General features: G+C 40.2%; 2 protein-coding genes across 7 annotated transcripts in view; one reads left to right on the top strand and one right to left on the bottom strand.

Annotated features, from left to right (window-relative positions):
- LOC147320115 (RAC-beta serine/threonine-protein kinase-like) overlaps positions 1 to 21,361 on the top strand; it is a 41,702-nt gene extending 20,341 nt beyond the window's left edge. For all 6 annotated transcript variants that reach the window (XM_086307942.1, XM_086307943.1, XM_086307945.1 and 3 more), the window contains exons 8-14: positions 2,402 to 2,470; positions 2,612 to 2,734; positions 15,733 to 15,861; positions 17,392 to 17,606; positions 17,689 to 17,776; positions 20,548 to 20,650; positions 20,751 to 21,361. In XM_086307942.1, the coding sequence (XP_086164068.1) occupies positions 2,402 to 2,470; positions 2,612 to 2,734; positions 15,733 to 15,861; positions 17,392 to 17,606; positions 17,689 to 17,776; positions 20,548 to 20,650; positions 20,751 to 20,830 (807 nt within the window). In that variant the 3' untranslated portion in view covers positions 20,831 to 21,361. The remainder of the gene's footprint in view (positions 1 to 2,401; positions 2,471 to 2,611; positions 2,735 to 15,732; positions 15,862 to 17,391; positions 17,607 to 17,688; positions 17,777 to 20,547; positions 20,651 to 20,750) is intronic.
- LOC147320116 (uncharacterized) lies at positions 10,678 to 13,047 on the bottom strand. The gene is made up of 5 exons (XM_086307947.1): positions 12,461 to 13,047; positions 12,252 to 12,363; positions 11,848 to 11,936; positions 11,561 to 11,733; positions 10,678 to 11,397 (listed from the first exon to the last, which is right to left on the bottom strand). The coding sequence occupies exons 2-5, from the start codon at positions 12,305 to 12,307 to the stop codon at positions 11,368 to 11,370; spliced, it is 348 nt and encodes a 115-aa protein (XP_086164073.1). The 5' UTR covers positions 12,308 to 12,363; positions 12,461 to 13,047; the 3' UTR covers positions 10,678 to 11,367.
- Positions 21,362 to 24,054: the final 2,693 nt, after the last annotated feature.

Raw genomic sequence — 24,054 nt, forward strand, 5'->3', positions numbered from 1 at the left:
ACATGTCACCCATTGAGCATGTTCGGGATGTGCTTGACCGGCGTATACGACAGCGTGTACCAGTTCCCACGAATATCCAACAACCTCGCACAGCCATTGAAGTGGAGTGGACCAACATTCCACAGGCCACAATTGACAATCTGATAGACTCCATGCGACGATGTGTTGCACTGCATAAGGCAAATGGTGGTCACACCAGATACTGACCGGTTCTGGGTCCCCAGACCCCCAATAGCGCAGAAAACTGCACATTCCAGGGTGGCCTTTTGTTGTGGGCAGTCTGAGGTACACCTGTGCACTACTCATGATGTCAGATCAGCATCCTGATGTGGCACACCTGTGAGGTGGGATGGATTATCTCAATATAGCAGATGTGCCCACTACCACACATTTGGACTGATTTGTGACCACTGTTTGGGAGGGATGGTTATATTGTGTATCTGGAATGAATTTTAGGTCTCTACCTCCATCCCATGGGGAATGGGAGCAGTAACAAAGGTGTTGTGTTTATATTTTTGTTGAGTGTAAGTATTTGGTCACCTCAAACAAGGAAAATTTCTGGCTCTCACAAACCTGTAACGTCTTCTGTAAGAAGCTTTTCTGTCCCCCACTTGTTACCTGTATGAATGGCACCTTTTTGAACTCATCATCTGTATAAAAGACACCTGTCCACAGCCTTAAACAGTCAGACTCCAAACTCCGCCATGGCCAAGACCAAAGAGCTTTCGAAGGACACCAGGAAAAGTATTGTAGACCTGCACCAGACTGGGAAGAGTGAATCTACAATAGGCAAGCAGCTTGGTGTGGAAAAATCAACTGTGGGAGCAATCATCAGAAAATGGAAGACATACAAGACCACTGATAATCTCCCTCTATCTGGGGCTCCACGCAAGATCTCATCCCGTGGGGTCAAAATGATCATGAGAACGGTGAGCAAAGATCCCAGAACCACACGGGGGGACCTGGTGAATGACCTGCAGAGAGCTGGGACCAAAGTAACAAAGGTCACCATCAGTAACACACTACAACGGCAGGGAATCAAATCCCGCAGTGCCAGACGTGTTCCGCTGCTGAAGCCAGTGCATGTCCAGGCCCGTCTGAAGTGTGCCAGAGAGCACATGGATGATACAGCAGAGGATTGGGAGAATGTCATGTGGTCAGATGAAACCAAAGTAGAACTTTTTGGTATAAACTCAACTCGTCGTGTCTGGAGGAAGAAGAATACTGAGTTGCATCCCAAGAACACCATACCTACTGTGAATCATGGGGGTGGAAACATCATGCTATGGGGCTGTTTTTCTGCCAAGGGGACAGGATGACTGATCCGTGTTAAGGACAGAATGAATGGGGCCATGTATCGTGAGATTTTGAGCCAAAACCTCCTTCCATCAGTGAGAACTTTGAAGATGAAACGAGGCTGGGTCTTCCAACATGATCCAAAACACACCGCCCGGGCAACAAAGGAGTGGCTCCGTAAGAAGCATTTGAAAGTCCTGGAGTGGCCTAGCCAGTCTCCAGACCTCAACCCCATAGAAAATCTGTGGCGGGAGTTGAAAGTCCGTGTTGCTCGGCGACAGCCCCAAAACATCACTGCTCTCGAGAAGATCTGCATGGAGGAATGGGCCAAAATACCAGCTACTGTGTGTGCAAACCTGGTAAAGACCTATAGTAAACGTTTGACCTCTGTTATTGCCAACAAAGGTTATGTTACAAAGTATTGAGTTGTATTTTTGTTATTGACCAAATACTTATTTTCCACCTTGATTTACGAATAAATTCTTTACAAATCCTACCATGTGGATTCATGGATTTTTTTTTCACATTCTGTCTCTCACAGTTTAAGTGTACCTCTGGTGCAAATTACTGACCTCTGTCATCATTTTAAGTGGGGGAACTTGCACAATCGGTGGCTGACTAAATACTTTTTTGCGCCACTGTATATATATATGTGTGTATATATGTGTGTATGTGTATCATTTTCTTTCTGCTTGTTTGTATAAGCAAAGTATATTTAGACAAGAATTTACTAGATGAAGCAAAAGTTAAGTGTCTGACATGTTAAAACTGCTCAAATTGGAGATGGTCGAGCAGGAAATGTTGTAAAAGATAGCTGCTTTGAGATAGGATGAGCCTACTAAACTATGACCCGAAACTAGTTGTCATTTCTTAAACGCTATTAAACTCATTACAGTATCTTCACGTTGCAGTCTTCAAATCAGAAGCAAGGGAAAATTGAGTCTTTTAATTGATTTTTGAGGAATCTTAAAAATTCTTAAACCCAATCAAAGGCCTCTTTCTATTTACTTTGTTTGTTTGTTTTTCTCCTGATGGTTAGTAGTTACATAGGGATTCTTCGCTGTATACCTGATATTTTATTTTCATTGTGATAACGTTCTTACAGACACTGAAATATGCCTTCCAAACCCACGATCGACTCTGTTTTGTAATGGAATATGCTAATGGAGGCGAGGTGAGACCCCATATCCTACATCCATAATCAACTCATCAGTCATATGGGATGCACCCAGTTCAAGAGTTAACCATTTACACGTAGACAGATCTTGTGTAACACCAGGTAAGTCCTTGACTCTCTCTGCTCTGTTTTCTTCAGCTCTTCTTCCACCTCTCACGTGAACGAGTCTTCACAGAAGACCGGGCACGTTTCTATGGTGCTGAGATTGTATCAGCACTTGAGTACCTCCATTCACGTGACGTTGTTTACCGTGATTTGAAGGTGAATACGACACACAAATCCATCATTTCATGCCCCAAATGCCCCGTGTGCAAGTATGACTGCAATCATACTACAAACTGAATCTTAATTTGTTTATAATCACACACCAAGGGAAATGTTGCAAAATTTGAGAGCTTGTAGAATAAAATGTGTTTAGAAAAAAATTTAACTTGTATTTTGAAATTTTCATTATTATTTTGTGCTTTCACAAGTGTGTTAAATTTAGTTACAGAATAAACATGCACAAATAGACTTATATTTGCAAAACCAAAATTTAAATTTCGAATTTAAATTTTACATATATTTTTACAACTTACAACCAAAGCTCTGTGATTGCAACCTCTCAAATTAGTGAATACAACTGCTCAATTGCATCCTCTCGAGTTACAAATTCATGAATTTCCTCGCTTTGACATTGGAAACACGTCTTACAGTAAATGTGTTGTAAAACTCGTACTTGTAGCTAAAGAGGTGTTGGTAGGGCGGACAGAGCGGTCATCCAGTCAAAAGCAGAAGACCAAGAGGTCTCATTTTTCACTGTCCTCTGTATGCCATGCTGGATTCACTACAACAGAACAATTGTAAGTTTCCCTCAAAACTTTGCTTTTGCACATTAACACTGTGAATAATGACAAAATCAACACAAAGGACAAAAATCCTCAATCCTTATGAGGGGCAGCGTCAAGAACAACTTGACGCTGCACCATCGAGAGCATCCTGACCAACTGTATAACAGTCTGGTACGGGAACTGCTCTGCCTCAGACTGGAAGGCGTTGCAGAGGGTCGTGAAAACTGCCCAGCGCATCGCCAGAGCACCACTTCCTGCCATAAAGGACATCTACAGGAAGCGGTGTCTGAAAAGGGCTGGGAAAATCATCAGAGACCCCAGTCACCCATCACATGGACTCTTCACCCTCCTGCCCTCTGGGAGGCGCTACAGGAGCCTCCGGACTAAGACCACCAGGTACCGGAACAGCTTCTTCCCCACAGCTGTCAGACTCCTGAACTCTGCCTCCTGACATCTGACCCACGTTAACACATGGACTGAACATACACACACCCACAATGGACAACTGTACCCTCAAAAACACAATAATAACATGGACTAAACCACCACTCACAACCACTAGCACTTTATATAGCCTCTGTAGGAATTATCCACATATCTCACTTATCTTAACTGCACTACTGTATAGCTCTGTGTAAATAATCATTCTGTACATACGATAATTTTTAATCCTACAACTGTTTACAACTTGCATAGTTCCCATTTCTGTATAACTGTATATCTCAGATTTCTGTAAAGTTATTTATTTCATATTCTGTATAGTTTTTCATATTTATATCCTGTTCATAGCCTGTACATAGCTTGTACTCACTACAGCCTGTACATACTAGAGATGGCACGATACCACTTTTTTATGTCCGATACCGATACCGATATCATAAATTTGGATATCTGCCGATACCGATATGAATCCGATATAGTGTTTTTAAATCAACAAAACAGTTTTTTAAAATATCTTGCTGCATTTTGCAAGTCTGCAAGTTCATACTCAAGTTTAAAACAACAACTACACTAAAGCTATTCTGTTATACCTGTATACAAAAAAAATATTTCATAGTTCAGCAATACTGATCAATCTAATAAACTTAGACCTACACCATCCTCCCTGTTCTGGTATTTTAAAGAGTACTTAGCGTAAATATTAAGCAACCTAACTAATAGGGTTCCAACTCCCAGCAACAACAAAAATAAATAAATAAAAAATAGGGAACCACCCCTCACGCTCCACCTCATGATGCTTAATCGACGTAATCAACCTTAATTTGATGCAGTGTGGAAAAAAAAAAATGCACAGAAATAAATTATTTTTCAAGAAATATTAAATAGATTCAACATCTTTCTTCAACAAAATTGCAGACTGCACAGATGGTACCTTCCCAAAGTAAAAAGTACTATAGCTTACTAGGGTATATATATTAGACTTAATAGTCACTATATACAGTAATTGACTTCTATTCATTTTACATCAAATTAAAACTTTGGGTGTCAGATAATTATTTATTAAAAGCTCGACATTTTAAATGAGAATAAGAAAGAAAAGTATGTCTTTGTGCCCCCTTTTCCCAGTTAATGCCCTATCGGCCCCCCTGGCTAAACTTTGCTAGATCCGCCCCTGCACAGTTACCAGCCGTCAGCTACGTAGAAAAAGATCCTGGTGTAGAAAGTAATATTAAATAAATTGTAACAACAGCTTATCAAGCTTAAACGTGCTGCTGTTGTTCAGCCGCTGGTTTCCTCTTTCTGGTGCAAAGTGGACCAAAAACAAACAAGAGAGACAGACTCGCGACAGAAAAGCCGATCAGCTGATCATTTAAGCAGTTTCACGACTGAAGTAGCAGCCGGAGAGCGAGAGGCAGTCGCTCGTTAAGCTTAACGTGGGAATGCTTTACAAACATTCAGAGATGGACTTACACACGTGCTTTACTTCTCTCGGGGATAACTTTGTCGGAGATGAAATGCCAGGTTGCTAGCGAAGCTCCAAATGCTATCCAGACCACCGACAGGTCCCGCATGCCACAGCCGCTCTATCACGTGACGCATACTGCTCCGACTGCTAACGTTCTGAGGCGAGTTACGGCGTGTTGCAAGTTTTGTGAGGTGCTTTCGTGATATTTAATGGATCGGATTACATTTTTTATTTTTCTCCGATATCCGATCCAGTAATTTAGGTCAGTATCGGACCGATACCGATACGTAATATCGGATCGGTCCATCTCTAGTACATACTTATAGTTATAGAATATTCACAACATACTTCATACCGTGTACATTATAACATACCATAATAGACCCATTTCTGTAATATACTTACATATCTATATTATTGCTAATATATATTGTAATATATCTATATCACTAAAGCACTTCTGGATGGATGCAAACTGCATTTCGTTGCCCTGTACCTCTGCATGTGCAATGACAATAAAGTTGAATTCTATTCTATTCTAACAAGAATGAATGAGCATTTTGGCTGCCAGAAGTGTTTCTCACTCAGTTTGTCCCAGTAAATCATGACTTTTACTTCATCTTTGAGCCCTCTCTCTGAACCACAGGACTGTCACTCGGGGACATCAGAACATTACACTTTAAATGACAGTATCTTTAAGCTGTTTTATCCATGCATATTAAGCTAAAAGGAATCTATACAAAGTCATTGTTATGCAGCAAATATGTTTGATTGCTAAAGGGTTTTCCCAGTATCTCTTTCATGCTGCTGTCCACCCTTTCAATGGAGTGGATGTTTGCAGGAAGGCTGTATGCTGTTTTTGTATTTGTTGTAATGGACTGGGGAATAGGAGCTATTGTCAGTTCTTTTCCTCGCCTCCTCTCCAAGCAGTCTTAGTCCCTCCAGTCTTAGTCCCTCCCCTTCCTCTAAGGAAGAGACATGAGGAGAGAGAGGAGTCCAGTCAGCCACTGTAGTGATAAGACAGCTTTACTGCATCGTGTTAAATTGATGTCACTTAAAAAAGTGTGTGGCACATTTGCATCATCTGTCTATTGTCTAATTTCCAGAGCACTGCTGTGTCTTCTGATTACTGATAGATGAGCATATCCATTCTTTGGGCACTCTTACAAATGGTGAAGGGTAAAAAGTTAGACTACATACCTAATCATCTTAAATAACTAAGAATACAAATTAATGCTGAATTTAGAAATCTCATTATTTGTGTGTTATTTATTACTTGCAACTTTTTGTAGCTCCTCTTCTATGCATTGCAGATAAAACTTACAAAAGTGTACATCATTACAGTGATGCTGACGGGACTCCTCTGCCCTCCAGATGCATTTTAGGAAATGAGACAACCTGTAAGATGCCAAACTGACTTAATTGTTTCAGTCTCAAGATACAGTAGAGATGAGAGACATAAAATTGAGAAACGTGAAAAGCGCAACCTCCTTGCCTCTATATTATGCAAAAGGATAAGCAAATTGGCTGGGATGACTTTACAGTAGGTCTCTATTATTGGGTTCTCCTGTCGCAGTTGTCCTCATCAGTAAAATGACATCATACTAGTCAGTCTATGAACCATTAAACATTCATACTAACACTTGTATAATACATTTCTGAATTCAACAGATAAAAGCTTTAAGAACATAACTGACAGATGTTAACTTCTCATTAGAAGTCGACTTGCTTTTTATTAATATAATTTTTTTTTAAAGTAAACTTTGACTGTCAATAGTATTTTATTCTTTTTGTTCAATTTGTTATTCATTATATTCTATTATTTGTCTAAATATCAGCAGACAAATAATCTGCGTCGATGGGATTTTTTTTTCTTCAGTCACAGGACATTAACACAGAAACCATAATATAACTTGTTACGTTATGGTAAATGGCCTGTATTTGTATAGCGCTTTACTTAGTCCCTAAGGACCCCAAAGCGCTTTACACTACATTCAGTCATCCACCTATTCACACACACATCCACACACTGGTGATGACAAGCTACATTGTAGCCACAGCTGCCCTTGGGCGCACTGACAGAGGCGAAGCTGCCAGACACTGGCGCCACCGGGCCCTCTGACTACCACCACTAGGCAACGGGTGAAGTGTCTTGCCCAAGGACACAACGACCGAGACTGTCCGAACCGGCGATTGAACCGGCAACCTTCCAATTACAAGACGAAGCAACAAGCAGGCTGAATTACACCAGAGGAATAGGTTTTTCAATTAAGTTTGTCTTTTTTTTAAAAAGGAAGTCACTGGAGATAAATGAAGGGCAGCAGGTGAATTTAAGGAGCAGGACAGTGCAAGCTGAGTAGATAAAACAGCAGGGATTAAAAGAGTACAGGGACTGGAGCTTGGAAGGTGGTGGGAACAGGACAGTGGGCAAGCAGCTAAGTACTTGGCAATAAATCACGATGATAGTGTCGATGCCGGTCAGTAGATGGCTTATAAGAAAGCTGGGGATTCTGAGAAACAGACAAGCTACAGGTTAGCTACAGGTTAGCAGGTCATCTACTTATCAGAAAGTTGGATATTGGTAAATGGTAAATGGACTGGTTCTTATATAGCGCTTTTCTACATTATCTGAGCACTCAAAGTGCTTTACATGCAAAAAAGCAGCGCACCCATTCATACAAGCACTTTTTTCTACGCTGTTTCTGAGTGCTTTGTATTTAACATTCACATGCAGTCATACTCCAATAGATGCATTGGAGAGCAACATGGGGTTAGTATCTTGCCCAAAGATATTTGGCATGCAGGCTGCAGCGTATCACATGATGGCATACCACAGCATATTAAAGGTCTATTGGAGTCTGGCTCGACACCACACACACACACTAGTGATGGGATTTCCGGCTCTTTTTAGAGAACCGGCTCTTTCGGCTCGACTCACTAAAAAGAGCCGGCTCTTCGGCTCCGAACCGACTCTTCAGGTTGTTTTGTTGCTTTAATTTATTTATTATTAACAATAATATAAAATTATGCTCAAAAGGAATTACTAATGTAAAAAAAAAAAGTTGGTTTTATTTATATATATTTTATATATAAATATATGCAGTGGCCCCTAGAGACAAAGCACATACAAACTCCAAAACACATTTCTAGCATTAACTGAACTTCCAAAACAGAGCTACCTAGATCACTTAAATTACACAATTGAAAGCATACAGTATGTGTATGGTTTGTGTATTTATACACAAGCACTCATATATTCAAATAATTTTAAAAAAAAGTTCATTTACCTGTTACTACCACACACCAAATCCAGTCAGTGGTACTTGCTGGCTTGTGTAGCCACTAGGTAACAAAAGCTCAACACTGCGCCTAGCATCCTGGAGCACTTCTGTTGTGTTTTGTACGTGTTTTGGAGTTTTTACGTCAGGCATGTCCAAAGTCCGACAGATTTCAAGTGGCCCACAGCTTCAGTCTAATTATGTATAATTTATGGCTCACTTTCTAAGTCTGAATAAATAAATCATGACTTTAAAGGTGTAATTCCTTTTTTCAGCACATGGTGGCAGCACATTTTTTTTGCTACTTGCACCTGTGCTGCAAGCCCGCCCTTCTCTGCTCATTTCTGCCATGGCGACTGTACAAAAAAAGAGAAAGGTTGATGGTGAGGGCCGCCGCTTTCAGGAGCGGTGGGAATTTTACTGAAATTCGAGGCAATTGTGTTTGCCTGATTTGTAAAGAGACTATTGCCTTGTTCAAGGATTTTAACATCAGGAGACACTACGAGACTAAACATGCTGCAACATTTAACAAGCTAACAGGGAGTGAGCGCGCTGAAAATGTGAAGCAACTCCAAGCTGCTCTGGATTCGCAACAGCGATTTTTCATGCGGGCCTGTGAGACACATGAAAATATCACGAAAGCCAGCTACGAAGTGGCTATGTTAATAGCTAAACATGGCAAACCTTCCACTGAAGGTACGTTTATCAAAGACTGTGTCATGAAAATGGTGGAGAACATTTGCCCCGAGAAGAAGCAAGAATTTCTGAGTGTTTGCTTGGCACGCAACACTGTGGCATGAAGAGTTGAGGATATATCGTCAGACATTCACAGACAACTGCGGGACAGAGGAGTGGATTTTGATTATTTCTCATTAGCCTGCGATGAAAGCACCGATGCATCTGACACCGCGCAACTACAGATTTTTTTTACGAGGAGTCGACAACAAGATGAACGTGACAGAGGAGCTGCTGGATCTCAAAAGCCTTAAGGGTCAAACCAGAGGAATGGATTTATTCATTTCTGTTTGTGAAGCTGTTGATGATATGAAGCTACCATGGAGTAGTTTCTAGGATCATTACTGATGGTGCACCTGCCATGGCTGGTGAGCGAAGCGGATTGTCCACTGATCTGCAATAAAGTCAGCGAAGAAGCAGGTAACGCTGTTAAACTTCACTGTATCATTCATCAGCAGGCTCTCTGTGCGAAACATCTCAAATTTGATGATGTTATGAAACCAGTAGCAAAGACAATCAACTGTATTCGCTCTAAAGCTCTGTACCACCGACAGTTTCAGCAGTTTCTGCATGACATCCAGGCTGAATATGGTGACGTAACTTATTACAATGATGTGAGGTGGCTAAGTCGGGGGTCTGCACTACAGCGATTATTCTCTCTCAGAGAGGAAATCAGACAGTTTTTAGATGAAAAGGGACAACCAATGGAAGAAATGTCTGATCCTGTATGTCTGGCAAATCTGGCTTTTTTGGTTGACATTACGAAGCATCTGAATGCGCTGAATGTTAATCTTCAAGGAAAAGACGCAGTGGTGAGCCAACTATACGCTTACATCAAGGCCTTTGGAACCAAACTGCAACTTTTTCAAAGACACTTGTCCCTAACAGAGCCCTGTACCACACACTTCCCAACTTTGAAAGAGGTTATTGACAGTTTCCCAGTGGATATTAATGTCCAAAGGAAGAGGTGTGCAACAGCTATCGTGTCTCTTTCTGGAGAATTTAACAAACGCTTTCAGGACTTTGCAGCTATTGAAAAAGCTAAGCAAGCCTACCGCAGACATGAGCGAGACAAATAAATATGAAGGCATGCCGGCTCGGACGTCGCCCGGATCAACAAGGTCCGCGTCAGGTGTTGAGGAACCAGGGCACCCTGACGAAAAGTGGGCTACTGGAACAAGAAGGCATCGGTGGGCAAGAGACGAAAACAGGGCGTTGTTGGAATGCTACTACGCAAGTAACCCCGGCGGCAGGGGCTACATGAATAGGATGAGGGACCTATGGATTCTTCGATACCCAACATCCACAATGACGGCGAAACAACTAGTAGCTCAGTGTTCCAACATTTGAAAGAAGGGACTGCTCTCACAGCTAGAGATGGACGAGGTACAACACAAATTCTACGGCAAGGAGGAGTCCCCAGATAGCAAGGAAACATTGAAACAATGTTGAGTCAATATCAGGCTGTGTCATTGAATCAACATTGAAGTGTGACGTTGACCTGACGTCACTCTTGCACCCTTTTTTAACGTTGAAACAACGTCAGGTTTTGATGTTGAATCAATGTTGAAACCTGACGTTGATTCAACGTTATATTTTCTAATACTGTTGACATTGAAACAATGTCAGATTCTGATATTGAAACACTGTTGAGCTATGGTGTTGATTTTCCACCTCTTTCGCACAGTTGCTTTTTATTAAAACAACAGTTAAATCATGACTGGAAATCTACCTTTCTTTATAGGTATTTTAACCAATACTAAACTACTGCATGTTTCCATCAATACTTCAACCACCTAAACACATAATTGTACTTATTCCTTAAATTGGACACCCTTTATAAAAAAAAACCAAATGTCTCACAATGTATCATGTCAATATTAATATCCTAAAATAAGAAAGCATTGCATGTGATGTAACAGAGAAAAAAAATAAACAAAAAAAGGTCAATAGGCATGTTTCGTTTGCTAAATACTTTATTAAAAGACAGTTTCCTATTTACGTTTATATGATTCACAGAAGTTTGTAATTTTTTGCATGATGTGCGTCCTGCACCACCCAAATGATCTGGGGCGTATCGGAGCCATTTCTGCACTGCTTGTGCAAAGACAAACTCGGACATAGAGTTTGCCCCTAACTGCTGCGTCAGGCTCCAATCAAGGCAAAGCGTCTCACCTATAGACACATTTTAAGAGATGGAATTAGCGTGTCTCATGTCTTAAATGTGTATGCAAGTGCTTGTGTGTTTAATCAACAGGCCGTTGTTATGTATTTAAATCACATCTGACAGCTATTACACTTTATAGTTACAAAGTGTACATAACCTTTATATACTTACCATTGCCTTATTTGCCTCTTGTGATTGAAGAGCTGGCTCTGCATTGTTTAGCTCCTCAATGTTGTGCAAGGGCAAATCCAGAGGCAGTACCCCAGCATCTACCGATTCATTGCAGCCGGTATTGCGGATGGCTCTGACCTCCTCACGGAGTTCGTTAACAGCTCTCGTCAGGTCTGACAGAAAAAGATAATTTTTTTTTTAAGTATTTAAGAATACAGACAACTTATCTAAAGTTTCCTTGTGTCACACACAGATATGTACAAAGACACTAGACAGTATTTTATTACCTGGTATTTTCACTCGAGGGGCCTGGGGAAACCATTTTTTTGTGGGCTGCTCATCCTCTGAGTCACTATATGTGTACAGGGGATTTGGTCTAAAGAAAAAAAGTTGAAAACGGTCATAAGTAATTACAAATGTGCTTTTGGAATATTTTTTCCTAAAGTTACAGTTTGATTTATAACAACACACACAGGAAACTGAGATGTGCAAGAAGGTACAGTATACAAGGAATTTTTGAAGTGCACAAGTGTACACGGCTTTGCATTTATAAAAAGTTTACAAGCTTCCACTTTTTGGACTATATTATGTGGTGATATTGCAGTATGCAAGCACCACAGATATGTATAAAAGACAAGATCATAAATTCTTAGCAATCAAAGATATGTTTGTGAAATAAAAAAAGTTTTACTTGTGCTTTCTTTTATGACTGGTCTGAGTTTCAGCTTCGGACTGAAGGTCAGACATATCACAGTGTTCACTTAGATATTTCTGAAGACTGCGTTCTGCTTCGTGAAATGTGTCTGGAAGTACAAACACAATGTATGGCCAGACATAAATTAGGACACGAAAAACTTGTTATTGTTACATTTATTCAATACCAATCCAGATGATACCCACCATGGCTTATTAGAAGTCGGACTGGTGCATAGGTGAGTCATGTTGCACCAGGATGAACTCTCCTCTTTACTGCGTCGTGGATCCTGAATGTGTCTCACGGAGGATATGGAGGCCATGACAATTTCTCCCCATTTATCCATGATCTAGGGACTATTTCTGTACCACCAGTGCTAAACTGCACAATGCACCAGTCTTTCATTTTTATCTTTTTTTTTAAATTTGGAGTCCTTTTTTGCCCTGTCTAGGATAAACAGGAAACAGATAATTACAATATATTTCATAGTCACTACAAAACTTGATATATTGATTGAACTAAATAATAAATAATAGCTTAAAATGTATATAGGCAACAATTACAAGCAAACCCGTATATGTAAGCATTTAAACACTGAAGATAATAAAATTAACAGTATTTTGTCTAAGTCTGCCATTGTAGGAATTCATGGCACCGAGACAAAAACTTGGCGCACAGTGTGGCGTCAAAATAGGCGCACACCTTTGACGCTGCGTTTTCTCCGTCTTCCTCGTCCACACGTAAATGCTAAACGCAGTTTACGTGTGGACAAAAGGTGCAAACGCAAGTTAGGTGAGCGTGCAGTGTAAAGTTTGAATTGAGTGCGAATCGAAGCGGGTGCTCACCAATCATTAAAAGTAACAAAGTCATTGAACACATTTATACAGTTACCTTTACGTTTATCAATCATATATCACAGATTTACAATTTTTTGTAGTACTATGCTAAAAAGCAACTACAGAGCGAAAGTCTGGGTCAAGCGCCGAGGCGACGGCAAGAACAAAGGAACCCTCGAAGCGTTAAAGCTAGCTTTGTAAGGGAATATAACAGAAAAGTATGAAACGAAAATGTTTTCTTTGTTGATAGACTTTGTTTGCAGTGCAATTTATTTGTTGCCGGATTGTAAGATGAAAGTAGACACAATTTCGGGCTCCCACATTTTATCCGAAACTTTACATTAACAAGTTTTTTTTTTGTTTTTTTTTTACTGTTATTCAAATGCAACCGTGGAAATAACGAATAGAACAAAAGTCATTCATTCTTACATTATACTAATCATGGTGCAGGCCAGTGCAGTGCATGAACTGATGCCTTCTCCGGTCAATTCCGCTGAGAGTAAATCTAATGTCCCGCTCTACTGTACAAGACAATGGTTACCTGGAGGGATGTACCAATGTGATAGGGGTGCTGCGGAATAGTCCAAGTGGTAGCAGCTTTAATTTCCCGCTCAACCATAAATCGATGGTTTTTCAACGTGATTGTTGTCACCTTGTCAACTATAAATAGATCAACAATCAACGATGACAGAACAACAGTGAATCAATGTTATTTCAATGTCAGTGTCAGGTTTCATCAGTATTTCAATGTTGTTTCAACATTGGTTTTGTGTTGACATTTCAATCCTGACGATTCTGATGGTTCAGATGGAAAATCAACATCTGTTCAATGTCTCCTTGCTATCTGGGTCAGGACGCCAGGTCAGGGGGGAGATATCATCACCCCCACCCGAGATTGGGTACATAGCCCCAAGTGCGATAGGAGAAGGATCGTTGAGTGCGAGAGGAACTGACCTGAAAAATAGGATAATGGCCAAGCTTGAAACCTGGATCCCCCGTAGCCGGTTACCAAGATTACGTGAAGTACCCTCAGAAGGACTGCTAGATGATGTTAATGCAGCACTACGGACAATACCTACAACCACGATTACCGACACTAACAAGCTGATCTACAATATGGCAGCAGTGATCAGTGAGATGCTTGGCTACAAGTTGAACAGCCACAAGGGGCAGTACCCTCCATGGAGGAGGAGGCTAGAGGGCAAGATCAAAGTAGCACGAAGGGAGGTTAGCACACTAACGGAGTTGCAGAAAGGTGCGACAAAGAAGGTGCATAAGAAATACAGCAAGCTGTCCATACCTGAGGCCTTGGCCAAGCAAAGACTCACAGCCTTGACCAGCCGCTTGAGGAGGTACACCAGAGAGATAGAAGGCAGGAGAATAAACCAGCTGTTCTCCACAGAACCAGCAAAGGTGTACTCTCAGTGGCAAGGGAACAATAATAATAAGAGAACAGCACCACCAAGGCTGGAGGCAGAACAATACTGGAAGAGCATATGGGAGAAGGATGCAACCCATAACGGCAATGCTCAGTGGCTAGTGGATCTGAGGGCAGACCACAGCGACCTCCCTGAACAGGGTCCAGTAACCATCACAGTGGCAGATATCCAAGAAAGGGTCTCCAGTATGAAGAGTTGGACAGCACCAGGGCCCGACATGGTTCACGCCTACTGGCTAAAGAAGCTGACTGCACTCCACGAACCTCTGGCAGCACAAATGAACCAGCTGCTAGTTAACGAGAGACACCCGGAATGGCTAACCGAAGGTCGGACAGTCCTGATCCCCAAGGACCCCAAGAAGGGACCGGTCCCCTCCAACTACCGACCAATAACCTGTCTCAGTACTACATGGAAGCTCCTGTCAGGCATCATATCGGCTAAGATGAACAGGCACATGGGTCAATACATGAGCGGGACACAGAAAGGAATTGGCAAGAATACCAGAGGCGCAAAACACCAGCTACCGGTAGACAGAACAGTCAGCCGAGACTGCAAGACCAGATTGACCAACCTGTGCACGGCCTGGATTGATTACAAGAAGGCCTATGACTCAATGCCCCACAGCTGGATACTGGAATGCCTAGAATTGTACAAGATCAATGGGACCCTAAGAGCCTTCATCAGGAACTCGATGGGGATGTGGCGTACAACACTACAACACTCAACACTCAAAAGCCTGCCATCCATGGATTCTGCCAGTGTTTTGATCTGTTCACCATCAACATGGACCCCGTGATGATCCTCTAATCGCCTGAGCTCTGGCTGATTGGGACCCACACCCAGTTTCATACCTTGGCTCAGGCGATTAGAGGATCATCAGGGGGTCCTTTTGTCCCTCTGTGGGCGATACTCCCACTAGGTTATATCTGGGACTCTCCACCATTTGACCTTAGAACTGAAGAAGCTTCTCGGATGAGAGGTGAAACGTCTTCAAGCAACTTAAAGAAGTCCAGACGCTTTTCTTTGCAAGCTGCTTTGACTAGATGTAGGCTTATTTTTTGGTTAGTTTAATGTAGACAGCATGTTTGTTTTTCTGTTGTTTTGTGAACAGACGAAGAAAATGTACAGGAACTGTGGATCTGTTGAATTGGCAGCAGTGTATGATTATACTGAAATCTGATGTGAATGTGTTTTTCCTCTCAGCTGGAGAATTTGATGCTGGACAAAGACGGACACATTAAAATAACTGATTTTGGCCTTTGTAAAGAGGGCATTACTCCAGATGCAACAATGAAAACCTTTTGTGGAACACCTGAATATCTGGCTCCTGAGGTAAGGCACTGTCTGGTGACACATTTTAAACACACCTGTGTTGTCAAGCTTGTTTAATAGCTTGTTTAATATCATAGTTTGGTCCCCTGTCTCTAGATTTGCTGCAACTGTAAATCTATTACTCATATTTTATGTGCATAAGAAGCTGTCTTGGTTGAGCCATGTAAAGTGTTCTGTTTTTGTTTGTTTTTCCTGTGTACAGTAAAACAAGGTACGTGTGAGTTGATATGTTGACCAATGTCCAATATCACTAAGAATCATGCTACACCCAAGACACCCAATCACCCAAGTTTGTGAACTTGGGAATGAGGTGATGTAGACGTTTCATGCCATACCATAATCTCAGACTAGTTCAAATCTCAGTGACCTTGACCTCAAGGTCAGAGGTCACGTTTCCTGAAAATGTTGTCAATGCGACAACTTGAGCACAAGCCAACACAGGATTTCCAAATTGTGTCAAGAGGAGTACCACTGGCGACCACCAGTTGGTTTTTTATTTTTTTATTTATTAAAACAGCTTTTACCATCAAGCCATTCAACACCTCAACTACAACACTTGAATACCGACACCACACTTCACAGGATGCACACAGAAGCTGTCCTAAAGTTTCTCAAGAACATACTACACTCTGCACTGGTCACTTCATTCTTATTAGTATTTAAATAAAAATAAAAACCCTTACTCCGTCCAATACTGTACTAACTGCAACTCTAAAATCTTGTACTGCTCAGTTTGTGCTACTGCTCACTCCTGCCACTTTATCCCATGTGCAATATCCCATTACCCCCATTTCAATGGTCACATTTCTATTTAAGATTTTTTTATTTATACATTTGTGTATATATTTATATATATTTAGTCTGTTAATATTTGTAATATTTTTACTGTATTATACTGCTGAGTGACTTGTCTTCTGCATGTCAAACACATTTCATTGGAATGTTGACCCTGTGCTAGCTTGCATATGACAATTAAAACTGAAATTGAACTGAAACTGACTTATATTGGGCTCTACTATAGACAGATGGGCCACACCAGCAGAAGACCACATTGAGGCCACAGTTTGCATGGAATTAACAAATTAGACAGTAGAAGATTAGAAAAACATTGTGTAGTCTGAGTTTCAATTTCTGGTGAATTTTAGCTGGTATGGTTCCTTTTATCAGCTCACTGATATACACTGATATTATATCAGGCACAATTCGGACCCCTTAGTACCAGTTAAGCATGGTTTAAATGGCAGCTCCATTTAAACATGCAGATCACTTATTTAAAGAGTAGGAAGAAAATGATGCATTTGATTTTTTTACACACTTAAGAGAAAAGATTAGCCCTGCTCTTTCAATCAGAAGGGGTGATGTAAAAGATGACTGATAAGAAGTTTGAACAGAAAAAGAAGAAAAAACATATAAAGAAGAAATATTTTTGACTCACAAAAGTGTGCCATTATTTGCACCAAATGCTATGGTGTGCCAATTCAGAGTTATGGCTTTTTACTGCTGTTGAGAAATCGGTCTCTTCTTCCTCAGGTCCTAGAAGATAATGACTACGGCCGCGCAGTGGACTGGTGGGGTCTCGGTGTAGTTATGTATGAAATGATGTGTGGCCGATTGCCTTTCTATAACCAAGACCACGAGCGCTTATTTGAGCTCATCCTAATGGAGGAGATCCGCTTTCCTCGGAACCTCTCACCTGAGGCCAAGTCCCTGCTGGCTGGCCTGCTCAAGAAGGATCCCAAGCACAGGTATTAGCCCAAACTACTACTCTGTGTGGATTATATTAAAAATGCCTAGTTTACTCTCAAATAATCTCATTTGGACTGACAGGTTAGGAGGAGGTCCCAGTGATGCCAAAGAAGTAATGACTCACAAATTTTTTATCACCATCAACTGGCATGATGTGGAACAGAGAAAGGTGGGGCTTTCTTTTTTTTAACAACTTATTTCTATTTATCAAGTGCAGTCAGACAGTCCAATCAGTCATGTCTTCATTTAACAGGAACAGCAGTTACAAGTGAGTCAAAAATGAAACGATGGATTCTGGCATTCTTGCAGTGTAGCATTCTTGTTGCTCCATAGCAACATGACATGAGAGAAATAAAAAGTAACCAAATTAATAATAACATTCATGAGGAATCCCAACACTCACCAGATGTACTATAAAGTAACCACATTTTTCACACACACTTGAATTTGGGTGAGGTGGAGTGACAAGCTCCTTACACTACGATGACGGTGGATGGCTGGGAACCTTCACAGACACGGATTTTAGATGTTCTCAAATTTTGATAAATGGTAAATGTCCATGGAAAGTAGCCATCAGGCCAATCCACATGTGATAGATTCCATTGATATTAGGTTCTTTTGGTGGTGCAAAGTGTTGATTTTTTCACCAACAACCTTTTGAATTGCAACCAAAAAGTTTGGCCTACTCATCAGGCCATATCAGAGGTTTCCTCATGCTTGTGGAATACTTGATGTATATTTTGCAAATTTTTGCCAGATTTCAATGTTTTTCTTTGTCAGGAAAGGCTTCCATCTTGCAACCCTACTCCATAGTCAAGGCAAATGTAGAATATGGGAGATTGTTTTCACACTTTTAGTTGCAGAAATGTCTTAAATACATAAGGACCTGGATGACTTCTAATTTCCTACCTCACCTCTGTGCTTGTCAGTGCAGCATTTAATATTTTGGACACTAAGATTTTATTACAGAGATAAGAGCATGCCGTAGTTAGAGAATGTAGTACGCTGCAGTGGTTTTAATCAAATCTATTTAATAGACTCCAATTTTTTCATGTAAATGAAGATTGTTCTGTACTTGCAAAGGTTAATCATAGAATTCCAGAGTGTTTCATGCTACGATTAATTCTGTTTACATTATATATGCCTCTCTTAGGCAGTGTCATTCAAAGGCATACGATACATTTTCATTGCTACGCAGCTGATACCCACTGACACACCAATTCGTTAAACTGTTTAAGATAATAAATGTCCTGCGTCTAAATTCTGATTCATTGGTCCTAAAAATCTTGGAAACACAGTGTCTAACCAGATGCATACTTTGGAAGCCATTACCTAGGCCTCCAGTAATACGGTGAGGAATCTTGGAGTTGTTTTTGACCAGGATGTTCTTGATTAAACAAATATGTAGCACTGCTTACTTATTTTGTGCAGTATCTTTAAAATTAAAAATATTATTTCTGATCTTGTCCTGAAAATGCATTAATGCATTTATTACTTCTAAGCTGGACTATTGAAATTCATTATCAGGTTGTCATAAAAACTCTTTGAAATGCCTTCTGTTGATCCAAAATGCTCCAGTTGGAGTACCACCAGGTACTAGAATGAGACAGCATATTCCTCCCATACTGACTTCACTTCATTGGCTCCATGTTAAATTCAAAGTAAAATTTAAAATCCTTCTCCTCACATACAAGTTGTTAAATATTTAGGCCCCATCTTTTCTTAAAGAACTCATAGTACCCTATCACCATAATAATAGAGCACTTTGTTCTCAGACTCCTGGATAAATTTATAATTAGTTTAATAAGTAGCTCTTTGAAGGAAATTTCTGTTAGCTGTTTCTGCGTAAAGCAAAAAGCTAATTGAACTAATAAAAATTAATACAAATATTAGCGCATGGGAATACAAGTGTTTTTTACTCCTTAGCCATAAAAGGCTGATTGGGTATTGTCATTACAAAATCTTGTGAATGCAATAACTCAAGAAAGAAGTCACCGAGAATTTTCAAATTAATCAGAATTTTTAATTAATCTCAAGTTTAGAGGTCAAGTTTTCTGAAAATCTTATGATTGTGATAACTTAAAAACAAAGCGACGCAGGATTTTGAAATTGAGACCATAGGTGTATGTGCTACGAGGCTACCACTGGTGGTCGCCAGTATTGCTTAACATTATTGTGAGGCAACATGTTTCTAATTTTAGAGATATTGTGGAAATGCAAGAAACAGCCCTAAATATTTGTTTAATATGCACATTGAAGGATATATCGTAGTCAAAAACAACTCCAAGATTCCTTACAGTGTTACTGGAGGCCAAGGTAATGCCATCCAGGGTAAGTATCTCGTTATCCATCATATTTCTAAGATTTTTAGGGCCAAAGACAAGAACTTTAGGTTTGTCTGAATTAGAGGTCATCTAGGTTTTTACACAGTAACTTTAATAACTACAGCATGCTCTGATCTGTGTAACAAGTATTGAATGCTGCATCAAGATAAGCACAGAGATGAGGCCATAAGATGATCATTTGTAACCTTCGTTAACCCTGCTTTTGTACTGTGATAAATTCAGATTTAAAACTCTCCAAATAAACCATTCCTGTACAGATAATTAGTTAGCTGTTTCACAGCTACTCGTTCAAAATCTTTTGAGATAAACAGCCTATAATTAGTTAAGACAGCTGGGTCAAGTAGTGGCTTTTTACCCCATTTCCGCAAAAGGGTATTGGGGTAATGTCATCACCTCACTGGGCAGGTCGGCAGGCTGGTAGCATGTACACCCAAGTTTGTGAATATGATAACTCAAGACCGAAGTGATGTAGGAATTTTAAATGGATACCCTAGGTATGAGTTATGCCAACTGCATTGTAGACCCTCCTCTACATGCATGTTATAAATCCAGCATGTTACCAAGTGATATCTGTCTCTTCCAATCCCTGGTACAGCTGACCCCCCTCTTCAAACCGCAAGTAACATCAGAGACAGATACCCGGTACTTTGATGAGGAGTTCACAGCACAAACAATCACACTCACTCCCCCAAACAAGTGTAAGTATCTTCTTGTTGGACCCGTCAGCACTGATCCATCATTATTCAAAGTTAATATCACGTTTCTTGGTCACTGACTTAGATTGCCTTCTTGTTACAGATAACAGTCTGGACTGTGAGGACCCCAGCCAAGAAGCTCATTTCCCCCAATTCTCCTATTCTGCTAGCATAAGAGAGTGATAGCATCTCTGCCACACACACACACACGTGTATAAACACCTTGGTTACAATCATACAGCCATAAAAATAAGTAGAGCTTTCATTTTTAAAGAGGTGTTACTCTTAGCACGATTTCAGTGCCTTGCCTGGGAGCCTTATTGTTAAAATCTGTCTTTGTCCACAGAAAGGAAAAAGCCTATCCACAGTGACTATACTGTAACATAAGAACTTCACATAGCCATCAGTGCAGTTTAACAACATAATCAAGACCATCAGACCTACAAAGATGGTGCTGCTGTTTGTACCATTCTTTTTTTCTTTTTTTTTTATATTCAATGAATAAGCCATGCAACTCCCCATGACACTTGTAAGTCCTCTAATTCAATCCTGGCTGTGACCTTTGGTGAAATATATGAAGAAGGGAGGAGAGCAGCAGTTAATCTTACTATTACACCAAAAAATCCTGCATGTCTGTTTTTTGAACATTTTTTTCTTCTGTATTATTAGCTCATTGAGTATTAAGGAATAAATTATAATATTATACAAATGGAAGGATGTGTACTGAACTCAATCCTTGTACAAGCTAACTGCAAAAAATGGACATTTGTCACTTTTTATTACTTTGTGCTTTAGAATTTTGGTCTCCCATGTGTTAGATATTGTCTTTGTAGCCTTTATCATTTAGCATTTTTGGTCCCCCAGAACACAAGTTCACTTGCTGAACATTTTACATCAGAGATGTCAGACTCATTTTACATCGAGGGCCACATACAGCCCACTTTGATCATATGGGGACCATACAAGTGAAACTGCACTTCTTTTCAGCATAAATATATTTAACTGCACATTTAATCCCTGAGATATCTTAGTATACAATAAAGAAGTGTGTTTTCAACAGAACATCTCATTATTTCTGCATGATATTTATATTAAATTATAGAAAAGGTTCTGGTAGCTCACTGCCCAGACTGTCCCATATCTGTAAAACATAAATCATTTGTTTGTTGAAATTTTTTTTCTTTGGTTGGTTTAAAAATGTAGTAAAAAAAAATGTTAAATATAATGTAAAAACGTTTTGATGCATGCTCAGTATCCAGGTAAGTAAATCCTAAAGGTTGATTCTGTTCATCTGTATGTAGTGTCTTCAGTGGGAGAAACGTTTCATCACTCATCCAAGTGACTTCTTCAGTCTCAGCTGACTCCAGGTTTCCCCAACCTTATAAACAGTACATTTGCACAATCACTGAAACTCGCCCACTAAATAAACAATGGGCTGTGAGGTCAGTTCCTTGATCTTTAATATGCAAATTTTCATGACCATTGATTAATGGCCATGAGTAACATTCACAGAGAGTTAGGGAATGCCTACAATCACAGCATTGTAAGATATGGAAAGATGTACCCTTAGGCCCCCTCCTCGATTCAAAGATGATCTTTCTATAGCACTTTCTAGTCTCTACTCTCACTGACCACTCAAAGCACTTTAGAATATAAGTCTCATTTTAACTACACATCTTACAACTAGTCATTTAGCATCAGATCCTTAATATGATCACTATCTGAGAGGCCTTTCAGAAGATGGGTAGAGATTATCACTCTGTGGATAATAGTTCCACAGAAATAAAAATTACATTTCTCAACAAAAAATTGCAAGGGCCGAGGCTCAGTCCCCAACACCCACAATGTCAAAGGTGCAGATAAAATTACTATTATAAAATGTTAAAATTGAGCAAGACAGACAGCAGTTAATGGGGCCACTGCAGCAACCTCACCACTAGGGTCACGTGGTAATGCAACACCCAGCAAAACCACGTGACTGGCCTTACCCACTGCGACCTACGTGACCCCCCTACACCACAGGGGTGTGAGTGATGTGTGATGGGCTGGGATCACAAGTTGTATGCCACAAATGTAAAAAAAAAAAAACGATAATGAAATTTACTACATGTAGACATATTCAGTTCTTTATAGCTCCGCAAACCTCAGTTCAATTATGTATTACAATTTCTCAAGTAACATAATTTGTTGGATGGCCATTTATCCAAGAATTATTTAGGATGTTGGGGTGCAACATCTTTACCAGGATTTTTCAAAGATGTAGTATAACATTTTCAGTAATTTAACCACATAGAGGCAGTCCACCAACTCAAAAAGCAATTCAAGTGGCATTATTCAACACAGGCATAAAAAATCGGACTGGCGCTTCATACTTCTAGACAAGAAGCAAACTGGTACGAGTTTTTGAATTCATACAAACCGTCCCTTTATTGTTCCACTCAAGTGTCCTACTGCAGGTTTTTGGCTGCTAATCTACTCTTTTACATCACTTCCACTTTCCCATACTACAAAACTGAATTCTGACAGCATTGCTGTAGTCCAATTATTTTTCTGCCCACTTTCTTTAAGCAAGTCAGCCTCCACTCTGCATGCTTTAAATTGCACCACTGCTGTATTTCAGTAGCCCTTGCAGACTCCAGTTGACCCATGGTGTGTGTGTGTGTGTGTGTTTTGTTTTGTTTTTTTGGTGGGGGGTCATTACATTGGATACTTTATTAGTTTTTTGTTTGTTTGTTTGCTTTTAGAAATTAAATCAAAATTAAATTCGTTACATTCCTCCAAAGTGCTCAGTGGTCGTGCGTTTGGTCTGGATTGATGAATAAGAGAGTATCTAAGTTGTATGTCAACTTTGAGATGATAGCCCCTTATGCATGCAAATTGATCTTCAGTAAACTACCTGAAGAAGCGTAATTAAATGCCCAAATGGTCAGAGTGGCAGCAATTAACTCATATCACGTTCAGAGGATGTAAGAATTACATACTCAGATAACACTGCATTTCTTTCTGCCATCTCTTTTGCAGAATGTCGGGGGGGGGGGGCGTGGCTTCGGTTTGCACACATGGGATTGTGAGGCTCACAGTTCTTTCCCCCAGCAAGAAATATGTTGCTGTGAAGAAGCCACGCCTCCATGAGCTGCCTCACATGTTGCCACACACATCCACTTCTCCTATGCTGCATTCAGGTTTTGTTGGGCTGTCAAAAAGCAGTGATATTTCTGTTGTTACTTTCTGTTCTACACTAAGTGCACTGAATATTATTGCGCTGATTTAAAAGTTACATGACTGCATCATAAGTAATGATAACAATAAACATTGCCAAATGTAACTGGTGGGGCACTTTCCACCGGACCACACTCCACTTTTTTCTCCTTTTTTTTCTTACAAACTTCCAGTATTGTTTGAAAAAC

The sequence above is a fragment of the Aulonocara sp. 'chitande type north' Nkhata Bay genome, linkage group LG10, assembly GCF_057382095.1.
Source record: "Aulonocara sp. 'chitande type north' Nkhata Bay isolate Kocher_YH1m ecotype deep benthic linkage group LG10, A_spYH_male_GT1.1, whole genome shotgun sequence".
Lineage (NCBI taxonomy): Eukaryota > Metazoa > Chordata > Actinopteri > Cichliformes > Cichlidae > Aulonocara > Aulonocara sp. 'chitande type north' Nkhata Bay.